General features: G+C 34.4%; 2 protein-coding genes across 2 annotated transcripts; one reads left to right on the top strand and one right to left on the bottom strand.

The window, feature by feature from the left end:
• Positions 1 to 11,497: 11,497 nt before the first annotated feature.
• LOC143613637 (2-isopropylmalate synthase A-like) lies at positions 11,498 to 15,228 on the top strand. Its single transcript, XM_077087292.1, has 9 exons — positions 11,498 to 12,102; positions 13,072 to 13,285; positions 13,362 to 13,532; positions 13,601 to 13,788; positions 13,862 to 13,895; positions 13,985 to 14,143; positions 14,218 to 14,352; positions 14,435 to 14,577; positions 15,061 to 15,228. Exons 1-9 carry the CDS (start codon positions 11,498 to 11,500, stop codon positions 15,155 to 15,157), a joined length of 1,746 nt encoding a protein of 581 aa, XP_076943407.1. The 3' UTR covers positions 15,158 to 15,228.
• A 3,545-nt stretch (positions 15,229 to 18,773) lies between these two features.
• LOC143613648 (uncharacterized) lies at positions 18,774 to 24,923 on the bottom strand. The gene is made up of 8 exons (XM_077087302.1): positions 24,742 to 24,923; positions 20,863 to 20,965; positions 20,573 to 20,804; positions 20,387 to 20,531; positions 19,579 to 19,665; positions 19,313 to 19,458; positions 19,126 to 19,221; positions 18,774 to 18,883 (listed from the first exon to the last, which is right to left on the bottom strand). Exons 1-8 carry the CDS (start codon positions 24,773 to 24,775, stop codon positions 18,785 to 18,787), a joined length of 942 nt encoding a protein of 313 aa, XP_076943417.1. The 5' UTR covers positions 24,776 to 24,923; the 3' UTR covers positions 18,774 to 18,784.
• Between the last annotated feature and the right edge of the window lie 1,084 nt (positions 24,924 to 26,007).

Here is a 26,007-nt window from a genome sequence, read left to right as displayed (position 1 = left end):
ATGATAGGAAGATGAAGCGATGCGCTTCTGAGGTTATATTCATCAGCGGGCTCCTCTTTCAGTTACGGTAAACATAACTGCAATCACATATTTGTTTCTTCTATTTTATAACGACCCGTGTCACCCGCCTGAAAACTTTATGACCGATGCTGACGTGGCATTGTTTATCGATGCGTGCAGAGGTGATGGCAACTATGACAGCAGATCTACCAGTATGAACTCCTCATTTATCTTGAAAAGGCACTTAAGTCTCACAGAAATATCTTCATCGTTGAATGATACCGGTTTAGTGAAGGGGCATATATGTAATTTCAGATCATTAGAATGACTGTGGTGGGACTCTGCAGCTGGTGTATATTATTTACAATTTACAGGGATTTAGGTATGGATGAATTAACTGTTTTACCCAGGGCAAAGTGGCTGGGAGAGGCGTACAGAGTGAGTTTTTAGCTTTTACACAGCGATACGAACATGACCCGTTTTAGAGAAGTTTTATGTTGTTGCATGTTAGTACTTTAAAGTTAATACAAATGTATATGAAATACATATTTTTTAAACTATATAACCTGATTCTCATATACTTGTGTATCATAATTCATAATATAAAAAAAACAATTTTGAAATTACTGATTTCTTCAATTATATGGTAGAGTGGTCTTGAGCTGAAGTAAGAGTAGGTGACCGGCTTTTACTCTTGTTGATCGTTGGGCAGCAATTGTTTGATGTATTTCTAAGTCGGAGTTGGGTTCGTAACTAATATTGTTTTTTAAGGGGTAAAATGGTCATTTAAAAAAAACTAACAACTTTCAAAGTTGACGGACATTTATTCCATGGGTGAAAGGTGTTGGTTGAGCGGAAAGTCGAGACCATAGCCGTAATTTCTTTAACGTAAGGACGGAAGCATTATGCAGGGGCGGACCTAGCCCTTCAGCAGGGGTAGCCTTTGCTAACCCTCAACTTTTCGTCGATAGTGTAAAAAATTGTTTTTTTGGGCAGGTTTTCGTATTTCGTTACCCCTGAAAAATTATGACGTTACCCCTATTTGTTTAAAGCTCAACCAATTTAAAAGTTCAATCAAAGAAAAGCCCAACCAAAGTTTAAAGCCCGAACCATTTAAAACTCATTAACCATTTTCAAAAATAATACTCGTTTGGAAATTGGAAATTAGACAGACATTAAACAGCGTTGCACCAGACACCACACTCGACACCATTTTGAGGTTGAGGTTTTTAATATGGTTTTGAATATGCAAATTTAAGAACATGAAAATAGTTTGTTAGAAAAATATGTATGGATTAAATCCTTTCAATTCATTTTCTAAGTTTGATATATCTAAGATAGTGTCATTTTATGATATGCGTCCGAATGATTTTAGTAATGAAGAAAGATGGTGTATTTCGAGTGATGATCTTACGACCTTTTATCACACTTTAAAGGAAGATTATAAATTTGCAAAAACGGGTGTAATGTGTGACCTTGCTTGTGTAATGGTCGAAACGGGAAAGCACACCACTTTTTCTTTAGTTTATCGAATATTAAAGCTAGCGTTGGTTTTACCGGTTGGTTGCAACCATTGAAAGATGTTTTTCTAAAATGAAACTTATCAAGACGGATTTGTGCAACCGAATGGGTGATGAGTATTTGAACAATGCTTTAATTTATGCGGTTGAAAGAGAAACGTTTGATAAAGTAAAAGAAGAGGATGTAATGTCTCGATTTCAAGCTTTCAAAAACCTAATAGGAGAAATTTGCACCCTATGTGTTTAAATTTATTTATTATTGTGTTTCTATACATCAAGGGCTATGAGGCAGGGTAGGGTGGTCGACCGATCCCGGCCCAACACCCGATAGGCCTGAATTTTTTTAATATATATATATATATATATATATATATATATATATATATATATTGAAAAAAATGTGTATTTTAATGTTTAAACCCTATTACTCACTAATTTAAGGGCCAATTTTTTTTCTCCTTTGGCCTAAAAAATTTTCACGATTCTCAGACACGGCCCTGGTTTACATTGTGTGAAATACGATAAAAAAAATTTTTTTGAACGTTACCCCTGAAATTGATGTCTAGATCCGCGCACTGGCATTATGATTTTATTAAATAAACGATGGTTTATTTTTCATTTCAAAAGTTTTATGGAGTTTGAACTCCTGAAATAAAAATATCAATTACTATTAATATAGTAAATCTACTTATATATATATATATATATGAAAACCCTAAAATCTTACGTGTCGCGATGTGGTCGCTACCCCATTTTATGGAAGCCACCAGATTACTAATTTTTAAATGGAAGTATCTCATTGATTTAACCAAAATTCATGGGTATGTATTTTACCAAAAGCAAATACTCTTAAATGGGTTATAACATCTCTTTAAATTAAAAATTAATCTTACCAATTATTTGATATGAAAATCCTATAAAATGGGGATATACTAAAATTTAATATTCAATTTAAAAAGAAAAAGATATTATTTATAATTAATAAACAATTTTATAGTAAAAAACATAAGCTGGTCATGGGTAACTAAATCCAGATAACTTTTAAACGGATTACAACATATCATTTATTTATGAAACATTTTCATCATCAAACCCTAAGTATATTATTAACTTTCTTACAATAAAGAAAATTAAAATCCAAAAAATAAATATTAAAAACGAAAAATGTAAAACAGTCATTCTCGCAAGCCATCATATTGCTTTATTTGTAAATGAAGGTTTCTCATGCATTTAACCCGAATTCACGGGTAAAGGTCTCACCAAACCCATATAGCTCTTAAACGGGTTATAACATCTCATTATATTAAAAATTAATCTAATCAAATATTTGATATAAAAATCCTATAAAATAGGGATATACTAAAAATTAATATCTTATTTTATTTAAAAAAATATTATTTAAAATTAAGAAACAATTTTATAATAAAGAAAATAAACGGGTAATGGGTATCACCAAACCCAGATAACTTTTAAACCGGATTATAACATATCTTATGAAACCATTTCATCATCAAACCTCAAGTATATTAATTATTAACTTTCTTACAATAAATAAAATTAAAATCCAAATATGCATATATAAATATTAAAAACGAATAATGAAAAATAACTCCCGTAATACAGGGGATAAAATCTAGTAATATATAAAAGAAATGATCAAATTCATGATATAAACTTATTATTAAGCCTTTTTGTATATTTTAATTTAAAATTTAAATGCAATAATTCTTTTGATTAATAGTCAAATGCAAATTACAACTAAAGAAAAACAAAACAAAAGAATATTAGTTTAAAAGGCGTTGGTCCATGACCCCATTCCTCTGCAATTTTCTTTTCACTTGATTTTCTTTTTCAGAAATTTCATTTTTAAATGAGATATGTTATTCGTATACTTTCTCAAAACTCACACATTCTATATACAATTGTATAGGGGTTATACAATCGTATGGAACCCCATTTGAAAGGGTGTGTGGATAACCGGAGCCTTTTAAATATAGAAAAGCTCCGCACCTAATAAATAGTCAAATTCATTCGTAATCAAGAAATCATAACATTAAAATCAAAACATACATGTCTCAAACTATATCAATTTCTATAGAAAAAGATAAAAGAAAGTTACAAATTCAAGTACCTAATACTCAAGAGAAATTAATATTCTCAGTGCTCCAATACCGAAAATACTTAATAGAAAAGAAAAAAAAAGTAAACAATACCACAAAAATTGTTTTCACCAACCACCCATACATGGGACCATATATGACGAAAACTTACTACCACTCAAAAGAATTGCTCCTACGAATATAAAACAATATTATCGATATGTATATTATATTATTAGCTTAAATACCCATATACAACACGAGTTGGTTAAAAGCCATACAATGTGAAATAGTTTAATCAAAGTCGTGAGGCAAGAATGAGATTCAATTAATTTTAATAGGCTACCGGTATTCTTGAATGCCATATTCTAAATCGAGAAATTTACAATTTTGTTCTTTTGAAGTATTCATATTACGGGATGAGTCCTTTTTAAAAATGAAATTCACTATTTATCTTTTATTTGCGTATTTGACTGTTTTTCTTGTTTTTAGTCATTTACACTAACGGTCATCCACTTTATATGTCAAGTCTCGTCATGTGAGATGCACATGAGGACGTTTTGGCCATTTTACTCTAAAATGTATATTATGGGAACTAACTGATATGGGAAATACGAAATAATGTTATATTCAATTTTATATATAACAAAATTTGATAAACATGCAAATGTAATAAAGTTCAAACCTTAAGTTTAATTTCAATAAATTTATTTAAATTGTGAGAGTGAATATGATGATGACTAGGGGTGAGCAATTCGCGGTTCCGAACCGCTAGAACCGGGAATCGGAATCGAACCGCTAGATCTAAACCGTATTATTGTATTTCGGGTCCGGGTCCGGTTCTTAAATTTGGCTGAAAACGGTTCCCGGTTCGGTTCCGGTTAGAACCGATGGTTCCGGTTATAGAACCGCTAGAACCGGGTTAGGTTTAAACTTTAAAGATTATATTTAAAATCCTATTTATTTACTAGGCTTTCGTACTTCCATGTACGGGCGACCATCCACGTTCTCACTTTCCCGGTTACATTAAATCCCTTACAACATCATAAACAATAATCATCTTCCACGGCCCTAAATCTGCTTTAAAAAATAATTGTTTTCTGAAATATTTTGAGTTATTCTAATCTATTTTCAATCTCATTCATAAAAATATAATATGTTGATATGATAATGCTTTATTTTGTGGGTTATCGCTTGTTTCTTACACCTTCTAATATTTCATATTTAGAATTTTAATTGAAAATTGGTTCTGGCAAGAACCGTTTACACAAGAACCGTTTAACTCGGTTTCGAACCGAACCGGAACCGTTAAAATACGGTTCAGTTCCGGTTCTTATATTTAGCATTTAACGGTTCCGGTTTGGTTCCGGTTCCGGTTCGGTTCTCGCGGTTCTTAATTGAAAATCGGTTCCGGTTCTTGCAAAATCTTAAACGGTTAAACGGAGGTAGTCATTTACGTTAAGTAAAATCTTAAATTGGTGACTAATCACTAGAATTTTTCTTTTATTAATTAGAAATGTGGCTAAAGCTACAAATAAATATTTGATGTATTAAATCACCATGTTAAGTCCCAATACCATGTAACCAACAAGTAACATTTTCCATCATGCAAGAAATGCATATATGAATATGACTTCAATGTTGTTGGTTTTAAAAGTTGATAAGTGAAAGAATTCGGTTATTGGTGTTTAAAATGCATGTGGACATGAAAAGCTTGTTTTAGGGGGTGTTTGGGATTCCTTATTTTAGCTCCTTATAGCTTATAACTTATGGGATACAAGTTATAAGGTGTTTGGAAAAGTTAGATTTTGTAAGTGTATAGGTATAAGTTACAATTTTATAACTTATAACTTATGCCTTAAATAAGTTATAAGGAGGTAAAATAAGGAATCCTGAACACCCCCTTAGTAACTACATAAACAAGTTTGAATGGTTTATTTTAATGCTTAGATGTTTTGTATTGATACATGTTGTTTATGAATGTTGGCTGTTTGCTTTTTAAATGCTTTTGTTGTTATTTGATTTTGGTGTTTTAGTTTTTTTTATTAAATATGAGTTTTTATTTAATATAACTCTTATAACTGTTTTGTTTGCTTTTGTTAATGTAATTTTAATGATCTTTACATCAGTGGCGGATCTATACATCAATTTTAGGGGTAACGTTCATTTTTTTTTTACCATATTTCATACGATATAAACTAGGGCCTTCGCTGAGAACCGTGAAAATTTTTTAGGCCAAAGGCGAAAAAAAACTGGCCCTTAAATTAGTTGTGTAATTAGGTTTAAACATTAAAAATACATATTTTTTAAAAATATATATAATTAAAAAATAAAAATTCAGGCCTATCGAGGTGTCGGGTCGGGATCGGTTGTGACATCCCTCGATTTCGGGTCAAATTGTATTTATTTTGTATTTGTTTTTATGTTGTAAACCGACCCGATTTTTATCCCGAACATTTCAAATATATAAAATATTGGATTTTATGTTACTAAATCATTCCCGCTTGTCTAATTTGAAAACCCCTTTTACGGATTCGAAAACGGACTTAAAACGCTCAAGATACATCAAAAACGAACTTCTGGACGCGAACCGACGTGCTGACCAGCAGCAGACCGGCAACTCCATCTTTTTTTTGTTTTTGTTTTGTGACTTGTCTTGACCCCTCTTGCATACAAACCTTGATATCACACCCCATGCTTGACCATTTCAACCCACCCTATATATGCACCTCTATCCCCTTCATTAATCCTTACTCATTCATCTCTTTCTCTTCCAATTCTCAAGCATTCAAAGGTGTTCTTCATATTTTTTTGGTAGTTTGACTTTCCAAAGTCAACTGACCATAGTCTTACATTATAATCAACTTGTTAACACTTATTTATACTTGAAGATTGTTATACAACATATATATAATAGCACCCTTTGTACCTTCGGTGGGCATTTCTCCGGTCTCGGTTGGTTAAGTGTCCGGCCCATAAGACAAAGCTACATGTAGGACTCGTAGAGTCCTTGATTATATATATTTTCCGCATCTAACCATCAAACTTGTTATACTTGTTTAACTTCTGCTCATCTTAGTTCTATTTTACATTTTGAGTTTCCATGGTTATGGGTTTGTAGAATCTAACCTCGGTCTTATCCTGAAACAAGATCCGAACCGGAAACCAAACTTTCGTTTAAAGGCTTTGTTGTTGACTTTTTGTATGTAAGACTTTGGTATTATTATTTATAAATTATTTTACAAGTTCTATGATGTTTGGACATGTGGTAACCATTCTTGGCCTTATTCCAAGATAAAAACCGAACTAAACCAAGTCTACTCGCTTAAGACACACAAGTGTGTTTTTAACCATTAAAGCTTATATATTTCTTTAAAAATACTTTATAAACTGATTTTAATTATTTTCACAAAGTACTCGGAATGTTGAATCCAACTTGATCTTATAACAAAGTTTGGACCGATTAAACCAAACACTCGCTTAACGGACATTGTTAGTTCTAAAACAATAGAACTACATACTTGGTTAAGTCTTTTTAAGATTTATTGAGTTATCTCATACATTTATTATTTTGGGAAAGTTGACTTTGGGTTTGGTCAAGTCACCAAGACCCGAACCGACCACCCGAACACTCGTTAAAACCAGTTTTAGTATATATATTATAAAGGGACTTGCTTTCTTGCATTTTTACCCACCATATTACTTAACATAGGTTGAGTAAAATTAAGGGCTAGATACTTTAACCCGGTTTCGAGCAAACTTACATTTTTAAAGGACTATTATTATAATTTCTTAAATATTTACATTTTAAACCTTAAACTTTAAATTGTTTACATTTCTTATCATTTATTTTCGTTTAAAGACTTCCTAGACAACTTTTCTAATACAAGACTTCTTCTCCTTTAGGCTTCGTTAATTAAACTCATCGTTCCGGTTAATCTCCAAATCATCAAATCTTTCAAGTTTATTACTTGAACGTGAGTACTTTCATCCCCCGTTTTCACTCTTTTATATTTTGGGGGTGACATTGCAAACTTATTCAAATCCAAATGATTTATACTTGAGTCTTAAACCACAAACTTTATTGTATACTTTACTTAAATAAATGCTCGATTTGGTGATTATATGCTTATATGCTTAAGTGCTAATGTGTTTACCGCTTTGGATGGTTGATTCATAAATCCGAGTATATCTGGCATCCCCTTATTGAAAGGTGTTGTTAATGTATTCGTATTAACGATTTCATACAAAATCCGGGTACATTTGGCATGCCCTTATAGAAATGTGTCGTTAATGTATTCTTATTAACGATTTCATTTATCTAAATTGTTGCTATTATTTATTGTTTTGTATACAAGTTGTGGAATTTCATATTATATATCTATTGTTCAAAAACTATGAAATTGCTCACCAACATTTGTGTTGACAAAATCTATTTATGCAATGTTACAGGTTTGACTTTAGGTTGACTTGAGAACTTGAAGAAAAAAACGTTATCGAGACTATTAGGATATTAGCAAAACGAACAATATATTATTTACTATGATTTGAATTCGGTTATTGTATGAACAAGTTATGTGACTCTTTGTGTTTTTATGAATTTAAATGAGTTGATTAAATACTGTCACTTAATAGTGTCGTGTGCGATGAACAATCAGTTGCGCCCCGACATTTCCGTCATGGTCGGGGTGTGACATCTATCGACCACCCGGCCATGCCTCATAGCCGCCCTTGATGTATAGAAACACGATAATAAATTAATTTAAACACATATGGTGCAAATATTCGGTTTTTGAAAGCTTGAAATCAAGACATTACATCCTCTGCTTTACTTTATCAAGCGTTTCTCTTTCGATCGCACAAATTAAAACATTGTTCAAATACTCATCACCCATTCGGTTGCACAAATCCATCTTGATAAGCTTCATTTTAGAAAAACATATTTCAATGGTTGCGGTTGCAACCGGTAAAACCAACGCTAGCTTCAATATTCGATAAACCAAAGGAAAAGTGGTGTGTTTTCCCGTTTCCACCATTACACGAGCAAGGTCACACATTATGCTCATTTTTGCAAATTTATTATCTTCCTTTAAAGTGTGATAAAAGGTTGTAAGATCATCACCCGAAATACACCATCTTTCTTCATTACTAAAATCATTCAGACGCATCTCATAAAATGACACTATCTTAGATATATCAAACTTATAAAATAAATCGCAAGGATTTAAACCAGACATATTTTCTAACAAACTAGTTGAGACCTCACCGAATCTATTTTCATGTTCTTGAATTTGCATATTCAAAATCATATTAAATACTTCAACCTCAAAATGGTGTCAAGTGGTGGTGTCGGGTGCAACGCCGTTTGATGTCTGGCTAGTTTCCAATTTCCGAACAATGAGTATTATTTTTGAAAAATGGTTAATGGGTTTTAATTGGTTTGGCCTTTAAACTTTGGTTGGGCTTTTATTTGCTTGAACTTTTAAATTGGTTAAGGTTTAAACAAATAGGGGCAACGTCATGTTTTTTCAGGGGTAACGAAATACGAAAACCTGCCCAAAAAACATAATTTTTTACACTATCGGCGAAAAGTTGAGGGATAACGGAGGTTACCCCTGCTAAAGAGCTAGGTCCGCCCCTGCTTCATATTCTACTCAAACAAACTACATTATACTGTAAAGTACAAACTCTTGCATTTACTATGTATAAAAATATGAAAGTGCCATTTTATAACGTTGAAAAATCTTCTCATGTGGTAATTTGAGCGAAGTAACGTAATATCTAATTTCTTTCTTCTCATAACATATACCGATAACTTAAAATTTGATGTATTGACATTTATTTTATCCGGCCCGTGTATTACACGGGCACGTAACCTAGTTACAACAATAAAATAAAATATGACAAACCATATAAAAACCATAAAGTAACCAAACGTCCAAATTTTCAAACGGAGTTCTATAACGTATATTTATATGACATCCTTACATAGATTATTGAGTATACATTTCAAACATTTCTTTTTGAACGACAACTTTCTTGTATTTAAGCTATTGTACTCTTTAAATTCAGAGAGCCCTGATGTCTTATTCAAGCCAGACTATGTTGTCTTAACCGGGCCCATGCTGGCTTCAGAGTTTGGCTTGGGCGTTCCCCCCGGAAAACCATACTATTGACTGCCACTTTCTAGTTGTTGTGCCTTCACAAGAGCAGAACTATCTGTCGTAACACACAGTGGGACGAAACTCGGGAGGAGGGGGGGCTCAGGTTTTGAATTGACAACGTTTTCACAAGGCCTAGCTTAAATCTTTCATTGCCAATATCCACCTAAAAGTGACACAAAATGATATTCGAACTTGAGTTTTCACTGGAGAACCAAGATCTCTTGTCTCTAGGAAGTATACATTTCAAATAACTGACTTTATTATCTACAACCTTTTGTAAGACCGTTAAATATCTTGAAGGTACGATAAAAGTTACTTTTTTAAAAATATGAGATCATTATAAATTTCAAATAGTTGTAAGAAAAAAAAAGGAAGAAAGAAAGTATCAAATAACGTTTTCCAGCATAAATTTTAATTACATCAATATTATCCTATTAGAAATTTATTAAAAACTGAGAGAATCAATGCGATGATGGCACAAAGAAAAAATTATGAAAACGAATGTGATCAGCTAAGAAAAAAATTGTGAAAACGAATGTGGTGGGTAAAAGTGTTATTCTTTTATATAAACTATTAAAAGATAAAGTCAATTATCAAAATTGTAACATACCTGATGTTATTAATAGTAAGAAACTAAATTAAAAAGATAAAATATTTAAAGATGGTGAACACACTACCAATCTACCGTAACAATTTTAACTTTTCACCAACAAACCATATATGGGGGCATTGGTAGGAGTGATATATAGACCATGTTACCCCTGGCTATATTAAAATTTTAATAGAGTTAATGATTTGGACATAAGTAGTAAGAAATGAGAAACCTCGATGTTTTTGTTTCAAAAATTAAAAAAAAAAATACTGAACTAAAGTTGCATAGTTAACCATATCTTAAAAACGACTTTGACACTTTACTCGTTAATAAATAAAGTCAATTATTAAATTTGTCAGAAGCTATTAACGGTAAGAAAAAAATGGGCAACTTCATGTAATAGTAACCAACTTTCAAAAGTGTTTCAATTAGTTCACTCAACTTTAAAAAGTATTCTGGTTAAGTCACTCAACATTCATGTTTGATTAAATTAAATGTTTTAACATGTTTTTTTAGCCTTTTTTTCTTTTTTGTTTCGTATAAAAAATCTTTTTATCTTTTTTTTTATGTTGACGCTGAGTGGCAATATAGATTTTATTTTTTATTTTTAAATTTTAATATAATTAACATTTTTTATTTTTATTTTTAAATTTAACTACATATATTGCAAATTCCAACCCTCACATCTAATCCTCCATTTTTTTCTTGACGCACAAACAAATCGGTAAGACTTGATTTAAAAATTTAATAACTTGATTTAAGTAACCTAATTACAACACTTTAAAAAGCATTATGAGATTTTTCCAAAAATAAAATATTTAAAGATAGTAAAGAGTAACACTACCGCAAAAATTGTTTTCACCTTTCACCAATAAACTTTAGTAGCACACAAAAGTTTCTTTTTGTTTGACGAAAACTTTGTAGCACACAAAAGATTTCCTCTTTTGAATATAAAACAATATAAAACACCACATTATGTATATTATATTATATATAAAGTATATATTATTTAATAGTATCTAATGGTCCAAGTTGGCATTGCCTCACTCTTCTTCCAAACCTCATCTCCTCCACACACACACACACACACACACCACCACCACCACCACCACCACCGCACCCATGGCGGCGTACATCTCACACTCACACACCCCCACTTTCCACTTTCCAACCACCCCACTCCGTACACTCCTCTCCTTCAAACCCAAATCATCATTCACACTCCTCTGTTCCCACCGTCCACACTACACCCCCAACCACATTCCAAACCCTAACTACGTCCGCATCTTCGACACCACTCTCCGCGACGGCGAGCAGTCCCCAGGCGCCACCATGACCACAAAAGAAAAACTCGACATCGCCCGTCAACTCTCCAAGCTCGGCGTCGACGTCATCGAAGCCGGCTTCCCGGCTTCCTCCCAAGCCGACTTGGAAGCCGTGAAGCTGATCGCACGTGAGGTTGGGAATGTGGCGACTGAGGAGGGTCACGTGCCGGTGATATGTGGTCTGTCTAGGTGTAATAAGAATGATATTGATAAGGCGTGGGAGGCGGTGAGGGAGGCCAAGTACCCGAGGGTGCATACGTTTATCGCGACGAGTGAGATTCATATGAAGTATAAGCTGAAGATGACTAAACAACAAGTGGTTGATAAGGCCAGGAGTATGGTGGAGTATGCTAGGAGTTTGGGGTGTGATGACGTCGAGTTTAGTCCTGAGGATGCTGGCAGGTACTACATTGTTAATATTATTAATCGGTTTCGGAATTAAGATCAATTATTATGAGTTTGCTCTAATTTGCTTTGATTGGTTATGATGTTTCGGAGTTTCGTTTGTTAGGGTTAGGGGTTTATGGTTTTGGGTGGAGGTTCATTGGCGAGCCGGCTTGAACGCGCTCATATGCAACTCGTTTTAGTAGCGTTGGAACCGGTTCATTGATCCGTAAATGTATATATATTTAGAGTTTAGCTTTTAAGGTTAGAGTTTAGTTTTTACGGTTTAACTTTTGGGTTTAGGATTTAGCTTTATTGTTCCAATAACGTGTTGTTCCGGACACTCAAACCGGCCCACGCCAGACCGTGCCAGACCCATCACGTGAGAGGTAAATCAGCCTCACTCAGCGGCAAGGCGATTGATGCTTAGGATCGGTTTCGAACCCATGACTTCTAGGTATTGTTCCGAATTTTACGCCCCCTTAATCAACTGAGCTACACGGCGGGGACTTAGGATTTTGCTTTAGGTATAGCCTTTAGGGTTTGTAGTTTAGTTTTTATGGTTTAACTTTCGGGTTTAGGATTTAGCTTTAGGGTATAGCCTTTAGGGTTTGTAGTTTAGTTTTTACGGTTTAATTTTCGGGTTTAGGACTTAGCTTTAAGGTATAGCTTTTAGGAGTAGAGTTTAGTATTTACTGTTTAACTTTCGGGTTTAGGATTTAGCTTTAGGGTATAGCCTTTAGGGTTTGCAGTTTAGTTTTTACGATTTAACTTTCGGGTTTAGGATTTAGCTTTAGGGTATAGCTTCTAGGGTTTATAGTTTAGATTTTAAGGTTTAGCTTAGCGTCTAGCCTTAGGGTTTAGCTTGAGGCTTCAATGAGCCTGTTTCAATGCCGTTGGAATGAGTTAAATTGGAGTTCGTTTGAGTGGGTTCCCAGTTTTGTAGTGCAAGTTCTGATGAAATATGGATTTGTGTTATGCGAATAGGTCAGAAAGGGAGTTTTTGTATGAGATATTGGGTGAGGTTATAAAAGCCGGTGCGACGACTCTTAATATTCCTGACACTGTTGGTTATAACTGGCCTCGTGAGTTCGGTCAACTCATTGCGGACATTAAAGCTAATACGCCGGGGATTGAGAATGTTATTATCTCTACTCATTGCCAGAATGATCTAGGACTTTCTACTGCCAATACTTTAGAGGTATGCGTGTGAATTGTTATTATTTTTTTTATTTTTTTCACATTTGCGTGCTGATATAGCATTATGTTAATCATAGGGTGCTTATAATGGTGCGAGACAATTAGAAGTAACAATAAACGGGATTGGAGAACGAGCTGGTAATGCCTCTTTAGAAGAGGTGGTGATGACGTTAAAATGTAAAGGGGAATTATTAGGCGGTTTATATACGGGGATCAATACAAAACATATTGTCATGGCTAGCAAGATGGTAAGTTTTAATATTTTCTGTTTGCGGGTTTGATGATTATACTGCTTAGTTTGAATATTATTGTTTAGGTGGAAGAATACAGTGGATTGCAGGTGCAGCCTCACAAGGCTATCGTTGGTGCTAATGCATTTGCTCATGAAAGTGGAATCCATCAAGATGGAATGTTGAAGAATAAAAGTACATATGAAATCATGTCTCCTGAAGATATCGGACTTTATAGATCTAATGAATCTGGTCTTACACTTGGAAAGCTTAGGTATTGTTGTGAATTACAGCATTTGGTTTTTGAATATACATAAGTCTAATGATTTTCAAATTTTGTTATACAGTGGACGCCATGCTTTGAAATCTAAACTTCTCGAGGTAGAGTGTAATATACTAATATGTAATATTACTCATTGATTTTCAAAGTTCATTGCTCGATAAACTTATTTTATGTTTTTTTTGTTCAGCTCGGTTATGACATTGACGGGAACGAACTTAATGATCTTTTTTGGCGGTTTAAATCTGTTGCTGAACTGAAAAAGGTTATTACTGATGATGATTTGATAGCATTGGTTTCAGACGAGGTTTTCCAGCCTAAAGTTGTTTGGAAATTTGGAGATGTACAGGTATGTATGCGGGCCCACATGCACGCGTATCGTTTATATTTTTCAAACTAATTGAATCTGATTATAATTTACAGGTTACATGTGGGACTTTAGGTCTATCTACAGCGACAGTTAAGTTAACAGATGATGATGGGAAAGAACACATTGCTTGTTCTACTGGAACAGGACCGGTTGATGCAGCTTATAAGGCGGTTGATCTTATTGTGAAGGTTTAAATTATTAAATTTTACTTTCTTATTGTTACACATCCAAACTATCTGAATGCATCTGATTCTAGCATATGTTTTACAGTCACATATTAAACTTCTGGAGTACTCGATGTCTGCCGTTACAGCTGGCATTGACGCGATTGCCAGCACGCGTGTGGTGATTGCTGCAGAAAACGACCACACGACAACTCATGCATCTGGAGAACAGGTTGCAAGAACGTATAGGTATATAAATACATGTTTTTTTAGCAATGTGCTATGTGGTCCTAAAGTTTTTTATGATTCTTAAAGAGGTTCATTTTGTTGGTTAGGTAAGAAGTTAGGTACTATGTACTACAAAAAATAATTGCCATAAATAGATGTAGGTACTTTAGGGGTGTCAATACTCAATAGTTTCGGTTGAATTGTTGTGTCAAATGCATATACCATAACATCCAGACACACTTAAAAATGTGTAACCTGAACGCTGCAGTTTTAGTAATATGTTTAAACGAGTTGGATGGAGGGTTGTAATAGATTGGTTAAATAGGTGAGCCGGTGCGTCTTCCTTCAGTTGCTTGTCATCGAAGGATGTTAGCCAAATCAGAAGGAAACTTGACACAACCGACAACCCAAAATCTGATTATTTTTGCATCATATCAGAATTTCCATTCCTAATTTACTTGTTTTAACAGCTGACTTATGTATGCTATTTATATGTGTTGGCAGTGGAACCGGTGCATCTATGGATATTGTGATCTCGAGTGTCAGGGCATATGTTGGTGCCATTAACAAGATGTTAGGATTAAAGAAGCTGTCAAATTGAAGCACAAGAGGTTATAAATTGGTACTCTTGTAGTAATTAAGGCTGGGATTGAAGGTTATTCTTTAATAATTGTGAAACAATTTTGATAACTTGAGTTGGTGCATTTTTCTGTCTTGATTTTATTTGTGTTTTAACTTTCACAAAATGCTTAGAAAATCCCTAAGTTGGTTTTTTTTGGGTGTGTAAAGCCACCTATGTACCAATGTTAGAAAAAGAAAATCATTTAAATAGCCATGAGTTATGCAACTCTACCGTCAAGTATCTACTTTTGTTTGTGTTGCAGACTATAACTATAATACCTATATAAGTGCGTGTGATGTGAAACTTTCACATATAAGCTTTCTGTTTGTGTCATCAGTGCATACTTTCACGACAAAGCAATACATTGTAACTTGTGTGGTACCTACAATGAAGGATACATTTGAGAAGGGTGCGGCGGTATATCAAAGTTTGTGTATTCTTGATACTTAAGAATTCTTTGAATCAAATTGTTTACTTCAAACAAACAAAGAAAGTTTAACATATCCATACGTTTTAAGCATATATCTAACTAAAAACAACGAAACTTTTCACTTACCAGTAAGTTTATTAACTATTTCATAAAGTCTTTTTTTCTCTCTAACTTTTTTAGGTGTTCCATTCATATGTATTATTTTTTATAAATGTTCATTTTGTTTTTAAAAAATCAAGACAAACGTATGAATCTTGTTTAGTAATAAGTGTTCTATTTTTTTTTCATTTAACTTGAAGTAGGCGACATAAAAGTGCCTAAACGGAATATTCCAAATGGTCCTTGGGGCTATGCTTCTTTTGTGTTTGGCTTTAGCAGCCTTATAAAGCATCTTCTGATTGAGAGAAAAACAGTAGTGGTCTGTAGAGTAATGTAAATTCTGCCTAACTTTTGAGCCCCTCATTTCCCTCTTTAAGAAATAACATAAGATATTGTACATTGAGATAAAAAGGTATCGATGATTGTAGTATTTTCTTAATAACCTTTTTAGCATCTTAAATTTTACTTTACCTTGCTTTACATGAATTGAACAACACCATCACATTTGTAAGATGACAAATATCATACCATTAGATTGCTAGGTCATAGGTCGATGATTACAATGTATATCATATGTTAATAATATACCGTATGCATAGATAATGAATAATAAGTATTCGCATTGTATATATTGATGATTAATAATAAAGTGAATTAATTTATTAATGGCTATATAAACAGTGAACCAATGGTTAGCATTCCTTCCATTTATGCCTTTACATTTCGAGATCTTTTGACACCACGCCAAAATGTGCATTTACACGAGGAAGCGGTTCATGCAATAATTGTAGCAACATGTTGGTGCATTTTTTAATGAGTTACATTATATTACACTAAGTCATATTAGATGCTAATGAATTATGGTTGATGGTGCATCATTCAGTTCACCGTTATAGCTCTTATTATGACATGACCTACTAGCACGATATGACTCGATACAAAGTTAAATAAGCTAGAGCGGTCATAAACCATAACTCATCTAAACAACATATATTCAGCTGATTCTGTTGGGTTAATAAATCTACATAAAGAAGCAATTTCAAAGGGCATGATACAAAAAATCAAAAATCATGATGATTTGATCTTCAAGATGACTTTTAATTTTGAAGTTGAACACTAATAGCACTTTGTTTATATTATATTTTAATCAATGAATTGAGGAATCAAAGTGGACATCACATCAACACATGTGAAAATTTTTATTAAAAGATATAAAAAACTTGCATTATTTTCTACAAGAAAAAAGAACAGAGCATAACAAACTATAAGTCAGCCTATCAACTAAGGCTGAGGGGTGTGGGGGGCGCGAGAGGGGGCGTGAGTGGGGGCGCCAGCCAATAATATTGTGACGTGTGGCAGAGAGAGAAACTTGATAAGATGGGTGTTGGTAGTGGTGATAGCGCCCCGGGCCATGGTGTGGAGGGGCGCGAGAGGGGGCGCGAGCGGTTTATTTTTTTATTTTTTTATAAATGTATTAAAAAAACGTATTATTAAAAAAACAAGAAATTATTTAAAAAAACACACATTAATTAAAAAAACACATTAATATATAAAAAAAAATTAAAGTACTAAAGAAAAACATTATTCTTATTATTCGGCTTCGTCTTCTTCGATCAACCTCTTCCGGATACGTTCCTTTTGTTTTTCCATCAGCATTTGGTCGACCGGATTTAGGTGGCTGAAGTCTCTTGCAAGGAAGTCCAAATCTCTCATTCTTTTTTTTTCCTTTTTGTCAATAGAGACCACCTCCATGGTTTTGTTGAATTTATTGAGGGATTCAACAAGATCGTTGATGTTTACGGCTTCCCCCTCAGCCGGTTTTTTCCCCCTGGCGTCCCTTCCCAATGGCCGCCTCCTCGGCGGTGAAGACGTTTCCTCCCCCGCAACGTTTAGGTCGAATCCAACCCGGCAATCCGACCCGGCGGAAGTGCTGTACGCTCCAGACGAACTAGTTTTAGTCCGTTTCGGCCCTACTTCCGCATCAAGGTCCGGCGCCACTAGCTCAACCCACTTGGAACACCTTCTCAACCTCTCCCACACCTTTACATCGTCCCACGTCTTCACCGTCCCATACCTCCGCAGGCACTCCTGCCTCCACTCTTCGACAGTGAAATTATAGACCGCTAAATCGTCACTGCCACTTGGTCTCATACGACCGGCGTTCCTGTTGAACAGATTAGCAAAATGCATAATAAATTTGTATGTCATTTAACTTTTTTATTTAACTTTTTTATTAAAAATCATTTTTAAAAACGTTAAAACAATTACCGCAACGCCGATCCTCAGAAGTGGCTATCCAAGCCCGACACAGGGCTTCCTTCTCATCCGATGACCACGGAGTGATTTTCCGTTTCGCCCTTCCGGTCGAAACCGAACCCGACCCGTCCGTTGCAACTTGTTTTTTCCGGTGGACGCGTCTTCTTTGTCCCGCAGCTTCACCTTCTGGTTCTGGTTCTTGTGTCTCCGGAACTACAAAGTTAGGAGACGGTTGTATGTTGGATGGTTGAAAGCCGGATGGTTGTTGCGACCCCGAATAAAACATCGGTTGGTCCGGTGCCGATCATAAATCGTCGTAACTGTAATCTGATTCTAGGTTTGGGTACCAATTTCCAGCCATGTTTTTAAAAAAAGGTTTGGAATATGGGGTGATTTCGGGTTTTGGGTGTGGTATGTGAGAATGGTTTTGGGTGTGGTATGTGAGAATGGTTTTGGGTGTGGATATATGTGATATATATTGTGATATATATAGAGGAAAAATTTTTTTTTTTTTTTATTCACATTTAAGCCTCCAACGGCTCTTTCACCATTCCCCAAGCACCCTCACGCGCAACAGCTCCCGCGAGCCCCCTGGCGCCTGCATCGTTTTCCGCTCTCGCGCCCCTCTCGCGCCCCTATCGCGCCTCGGTGGTGTGGTGCTCGCGCCCCGGGGCGCGTTCGTCTGGCCTCTTGCGCCCTTCCTAGCGCTCCACACCCCTCAGCCTAAGACTTATTCAAGTAAAAAACTCTTAATCTAAAATATAAAGTTTAATAACAAGCATTTCACATAATGCATTTTAACCTCCCATAATAAACCAACGCTAAGTTGCAGCGATTCGAGTCCTGCTTAGCCGCTTGCGCCTTGCTCTCGGAAACAAAAGCTGTTGGATCTGTTTCTCTGCCGCTGTTTCTGATGTTGCCTGCAAAAATTAAACAGAAAAATAACATTTAATTACATGAGCATGCTTAAATGCAACTTACTTTTAAATTTTAGTCACAATCTTTATTTATAATTTGTTATTACCATGGGCATAATACTATTTTGGTTTATGGCACAAGATTGTAATTTACTTTCATTTTCTTATATCATTACATGTAAGAAAAACAATGTTTTTCCTTTTATGTAACATATTTAAAATTTTTATAATGTGGAAATAATTACCCAAATCTTGAAGGGAAAACGATGCGTTCGGACTTCAAGCCCGGTGAAAACCCTAACATCAATGCCAAGACTATCAACACCAATTATATTCGCTTCCTGTGAAGTAAAAAAAAAAAAGAAAAACTATATATTAAATAAAAAGTTTACTAAAATATATATTATAATTGACAAATAAATAAGTGTATACCTCAACATAAAATCCATTCTTTTTGCACAAAGATTTAAGAGCAAGATTACAGTCCATTGTATCGTCACCAAAGTGTGCAATTATATCGGGAATCGAGTGTACAAGAATATCCGGCTTGGCGTCTCTGAAATCTTGCAAATTTATTGCTGACTGTACAAACAAATAAATTAGTTGCAATTATAATAAAAATACCACTCAATAGTGACAAAACCATAAATCTTTTAGACCAAAAATGTATCGTTTCATGGTAAAAAAAAAAAGTATACTTGCCTGAACACCATAGACGGAGAACAACTCCACTCTCATAATTTCCAATCTGTAAAAAATTGATGCACTGTAGTTTGTGTCTTCATCTGCAAGTTGGAAAATTATAAAGTTTTAATATAGTTAGAATATTTTAAGATGAAATGATTAAAAGGACCTTTTTTTTTTGTAAAAAGTGGATACAATTTGTGAATGGAAATAAAAGTTTCTCTAATTAAATAAATTTATTTTCTTGTAGATGTTATAGGTGTGTGCATAAAACCAAAAAACCCGATCAGTAACCATAATAACCAAACCCAAACAAAAACCAATAGTTTAGTTTTATGTTTTCCTAAAACCTGAATTTCCGGTTCAGTTTTGCGTGTAATTAAAACCAAACCAAATTTTTGGATTTTCATTTTTAATTTTGCATGTTAAGTAATTTATAAGAATTTAATAAATTGTGTAACCCAAATATTTTTAATAAGTAACGTAACTCAAAATATTTAAGCCTAACTGAATAAAAATCAATTACATTAATTAACAAAGAGATTTAGGCCCAAATTCATTATTTTGGGCCAATGTTTTAGCCCAAAATTGCAAGCCCAAATAGTAGAACAAAAAAAAAGACGAAACCGAATTGTTTTAAAAAACTAAAAAGCCGATTTTTGGTTTTTGGTTCAGTTTGGGCCCAAAACAAACCCATGCACACACCTAGCAGATAATCAGTTTTTGTTGCAGCTTGTATGGAACTGATTATCTGAAAAATGATTATCTAACCCCTAAATGATCATTATAAAAAGGGCAAGAATCTTGACTTAAAGTCAAAACCTTTCCAATTTTGGTCATAGCCGTCACCGTCTTCAATACTGAATAACCGCCTTTTATATAATTCTTCATCAACATAAGCAGGACTTAAACATCCCAAAACCGAAACCCCTTTTATATAATTAGTGAATGCTTTATGTAACCTTAACTCGTATTTAATATCGCTGCGAAAGAATTAAAGAAAAGAACCTCAATAGTTGTCTTTGCGGTCTCTGCACCCGTCAGTTTGGTTTCACGAACTCTTTTCGAATTTTTAAGTTCTTCAAGTTGATGATATCCATTATTTGGAACATAATTAGAAGATTCCGGGACAGAGTCTGGATAATCCGCAGCAACTGAAACCTTTGACAGGGAATTTTTTTGACCCTTAGGCCACCATTTAATTTGAGTGTCCCCAAGAAACGGATTCTTGCATTTAAACCTGTATAAAAATATGCAAAAGATTTAGATAAAATTCATTTAACCAATTCAGATTATACCTTGATTCTGAATTATCAGAAGATCTCATCCAGTTGTTACTAGTGATTCCATATGATGTGGAGCAACAAATGCCTTCAGAATGACAAGAACCGCACCATGGACCTAAAAATCAACCAAAGTTGAAAACTAAGCACAATAATGTGACATCAAGAATCATATAAAACACGATTTTAGCTTATTGTATAGTGCAAATTTGGTGGACTGACTTTAAACAAATGCTGGTAGACGTAAAGTATCAACATTTACCACACAAGTTCTCATTTTTAGCAACAATTACTCAAATTCAGCAGGCTATCTAGCTTAGCATGTTTCTTTTTTCATATATAGGTTATGTGTAGAAAATATATCCTACAAATTATTTTCACAGGTGTTGGTCTATAAATGTAACATCCTAAAATTTATAATGTTGAATAAAGAAAGTTACGTTTAGTGATTTCCGCGTTATTAATTAATTAATATCGAGTAAAGAACGGATCATGGATTTAGATTAATTGAGATGGGTTAAATGAGAATGGGCTTTAAGGGATATAAATATCCCCTAAACCAACCTAAAACCCTAAACCCTCATTTCATTTCCATCATAATCTCTACACACTCCAAAACACACACACACCACACACCGCCATATACGGCCGGCGGCCGAGGGAGAGAAACGAGCAAGATCCGAGAGAGAGTAAACGATTAGTTGTGATTAAACAAGTTAAACGAGATCCAAACGAGCACAAAAGGTATGTTCTTGACCTTTAAAGTTTATGTTTTATTGAATGTCCTTAAGCTTAAAGATCCAAGCTTTATAGTATATACGGGATATATATACGAACGAAATGGTTAGGGAACGTTAGTGGGTGATGTCGAACCATAACAAGGGTATTAAAATCACCAAAATGCTTGATAAAAACCAAACCCGTAGCTGAACTGGGCAACTTCGCCTGCAAACTGATAACTTCGCCTGCAAACTGGTAACTTCGCCTGCAAAGCTTAACTTCGCCTTCAAAGCTTAACTTCGCCTACGGCCAAGTTCGCCTAGCTGGTAACTTCGCCTAAAGCTAAGTTCGCCTAAGGTTTAACTTCGCCTAAAGCTAAGTTCGCCTAAGGTTTAACTTCGCCTAAAGCTGAGTTCGCCTAAGGTTTAACTTCGCCTAAAGCTAAGTTCGCATAAGGTTTAACTTCGCCTAAAGCTAAGTTCGCCTAAGGTTTAACTTCGCCTAAAGTCAAGTTCGATTAGAAAATAAATTAAAAACCTAATGGAAAATGTGTTAAGACAGTTAATGTAAATAAAATTTTTCCAAGCTGACCTGGCAGCTCGACCCCAGCCAGGGGCTCTGCCCCTTGGACCCTGCTAGGGGCTGCCGCCCCTAGACCCCGCTGCCAGGGGCGCTGCCCCCGGACCCCCGTTCGTTGTGGGTTGTATAAAGATAGAAATACAACATGAGTAGTAGTAGTTAATTGATACATGTAAATATTATACAGTTAGCCGTGCACAGCTCAAGAAGGGAATAACGATTAACGGAGAGCGTAACAGGATTCAGGTGAGTTTCTAGCCCCATTTATGTGTTATGTTTTCGGGGCTGTGTGCATACTCGATGTGTTGTTAATACATTTATCCTAAGTGATAAGTGTATGCCATATGTGATATATGTGATGGATATGAATGATTGCTTGTCGGTACGCGAACGATCTTCGGATATTGCGCGTACTGTCAGGTCAAAAATAAAGGTACGAATATTATATATCGAAGATGTATGAACATTACAAATGAATACTTGTCGGGGCGTGAACGATCTTCGGATATTGCACGTATCGACAAGAGGTATGGTTGTTAATTGAATGATGTAAAGAACGCCTAGAGTGTTCTTATGCTATAATGTAATTATTGTACATGTGAAGTATGTGTATACAGGTACACGAATGGTATTTGAGTTCTACGTTCGACATAGTAAGTTAGGATGGCAAATCTCTCTAACTTTTGTCAGACATAGACTCGGCTGGTGATGGCGTAGTTAAGGACTGCGGGCCTTATACGTAATGTAGATGATAGATGTAAACGTAGATAGGGACGGTGGACCTTATACGTGTTACAGATCATAGACGACAACGTAGTTAAGGACTGCGGGCCTTATACGTAAAGTAGAGGATAGATGTAAACGTAGATAGGGACGGTGGGCCTTATACGTGTTACAGATAATAGACAACAACGTAGTTAAGGACTGCGGACCTTATACGTATTATAGATAGGCATCAGCATAGGAAAGGACTGTGGACCTTATACGTGTTGTATTTGTATTGTGGTAGCATAGGGGAGGACTGCGGACCTCGTACGTGCTATGGTTTAGGTTGCAACATAGGGAAGGACTGTGGACCTTGTACGTGTTGTGGATGTAGGATGGTATAGGGAAGGACTGCGGACCTTGCACGTACCATAAATGGTGAACATAGGTAAGGACTGCGGACCTTTTACGTGTTCACGACGTTGAGTACAGGTATAGACGGCGGACTATGAACGTACTCTCGGTAGACTGAGGTTAGTGATTGTAGATATGTATGTATGTATGGTAGTAAGTATGTATGTAGAACAGAAGGGTAACTAGTTAGGTATGGATATGTATCTTCGGATATGTATGTATGTGTATGTATTGTATGGCGTCCGATTAACTAGAACTCACTCAGCGTAGCTGACTTTTAGTATGCACGCAGGTGAGTAGAATGAGACAACTAGCTTGAGCGGGCACATGGTGGGCGAATAGGAGACTGGCATTTGAAGACTCAATATGTTTTAATGTAATTGACGTTTATTTTGAAAGACAAGAATGTTTAATTAAGGCAAGTTTTGGATTGTTGTAACGTTTCATGAAAGTTTTTATATTCCGCGAAAGTTTTAATGAACTCTGATTTGTAAGAACTGTGTTTATGAGTAAATCCGACGCTAAAGTAAGGCTACCGGGTTCGGGGCCTTACAATAAATAAATGAATTCTGTTTATATTTTTTAGAATTGGAAAAAAAAAAGAAACACTGTATTTCAATCCCACTAGTTTTTTAAGATAGAAAAAAGTAATGATTTATTTATCTTTCCTGCAAATCATTCAACGCCACATTTTCTTGATCTTCATAAAATTTGAAAGCCTTGATCAAATCAATAGATTATTCCATAAATCAAACAACTTGACCCAACAAATGAATTAGGGTTTCCTCTAAATCACATAGAAACACAATATTTGACAAATTAAACAAATAATCAGTAATCCTCTGCATTTCGTGTATTAGTGTATGATCCAATTGGTCAAAAGGATATCACACAAAACCAATTTGGAAACCAAAATGAAACTCAAGCAATCACTTTTTGTTATGCAAGCAAAGCTTTTGATTACACACATGCAGAAAACAAACAATCAAGAATCCATATAACAATAAATTGAAAGTGAGGTACTGCATCATGGACCATAAAATCAATCAAATTTTAAAATCAAGCATAATAATATGACATCAAGAATCATTTTCTTGATCTTCATAAAGTTGGAAGCTTTTTTACAAATCATGACATGGGAGTACCCTTTTACAAACAAATTTGTTTTCTTTATCACATAAATCAAACAACTTTACCCAAATTAGGGTTTCCTCTGTATCACATAAAAACACAAGATTTGACAAATTAAACAAATAATCAGTAACCTTCTGCATTACTTGTATTACTTGCATGATCTAATTGGTCAAAAGGGTATCACACAAAACCAATTTGGGAACCAAAATCAATCTCAATGATTCACCTTTTGTTATGCAAGCAAACCAATTGATTACACACATGCAGAAAACAAACAATCAAGAATATATACATATACATACATCAATAAATCAAGAGTCTCGGAATGTTTTTTGGAGTTACCAATGGAAACAAAGTGAGGTACTGCAATCACCATGAGTTAATTGATTGATATGGGTTTTTGTTAAAGTTTAAGGTTGAATCTTGCAGCAAATTTCATGATGAAAAGGTGCAGAAGAAAGAGGGATTTTGTTGGTGTAGAGAGAGATGAAAAGAAACAAGTCGTTGTCCAGCAATTTGTCAAGCCTGTGTGTGCAGTGCAGCTCTTATTATTAATTTATTATTATTATTAATCTACTTGAGTGACTAAAGTAAAGGCCCATTTTGATTGATGTACAATTGTACAACTCTATCTGCACAAGTACTCAACTTTTGATCCATGTAAGAATTTGGTTTTTTCCTATTAAGAAAAGTGGGTAATTACTGATTTTTATGTAAAGTTAGAAATAAAAATATCAACAATAGTGTCATTAATACTAATTAAGTCATTAGGGATTTGGTTAACCCGCGTTTCACAGCGTTGGATGAGCTTATGTTTATTTACGACAGTGTTGGATTATATTATGAGGACTAAGATAGTAAGATTGTATGCGTTTAATGTCAGCTAAAAAACAGATGTAAAAATGACAGGGAAAAAATTAAAAGTGAAATATAAAAAAAAGGAAATAAGAAAGAAAATTAAATAAATAAACGCCAAAATATATTAGAAAATAGGGTTACTTAACTTGTATTGTAAACAAAAAGGTTAACTGAAATAAAACAAATATAAACTAAAAAATACAAAACTTGTACCCTAGGTCTACCCATTGATGATTTGTTTTCATACACCCTATCTTGTAAGCAAGCATATACATTTTTTTTAAATTGCAATTTACATAAAAGTAAAATGAAAGTTTGATATATTAAAGTCATTTTGTAGAAAGTACATTAAGTTAGTTTATCCCCTAGTATGTATGAAAACTAGAGCTCATAATTTTTTTCCAGAAAAAAAAATCATTAATACAGCTTTATATATTAAAGTCACTGAGTTTGTCAAAAGTATGCAAAGTTAGATTACTTTGTGCAATTTAAACAAATATATGGAGTTTATTATAAAAAAGCAGTTTTTATGTGTGAACTTTTTATAAGTCGAGAAACTCTAAATATTAAAATTAGAATGACAATGTTTTTCAAAAAAAGCAAGAGCTTGTAACATTATTAATTGATTTTTATCAATATATGATATTTTCTTATAATAAAACACTCACACTAAAACCTTAAATACCATATTCCAATACATATACTTGACAGGCCGTCACTCTCTCTTTTTCATATCCTCCCCCTAGATGT

Source organism: Bidens hawaiensis, unplaced genomic scaffold (genome assembly GCF_021521415.1).
Source record: "Bidens hawaiensis isolate Kalapana, Puna unplaced genomic scaffold, B.hawaiensis_p1.1 tig00037990_1, whole genome shotgun sequence".
Taxonomy (NCBI): domain Eukaryota; kingdom Viridiplantae; phylum Streptophyta; class Magnoliopsida; order Asterales; family Asteraceae; genus Bidens; species Bidens hawaiensis.
This window is presented reverse-complemented; position numbering and strand designations above follow the sequence as displayed.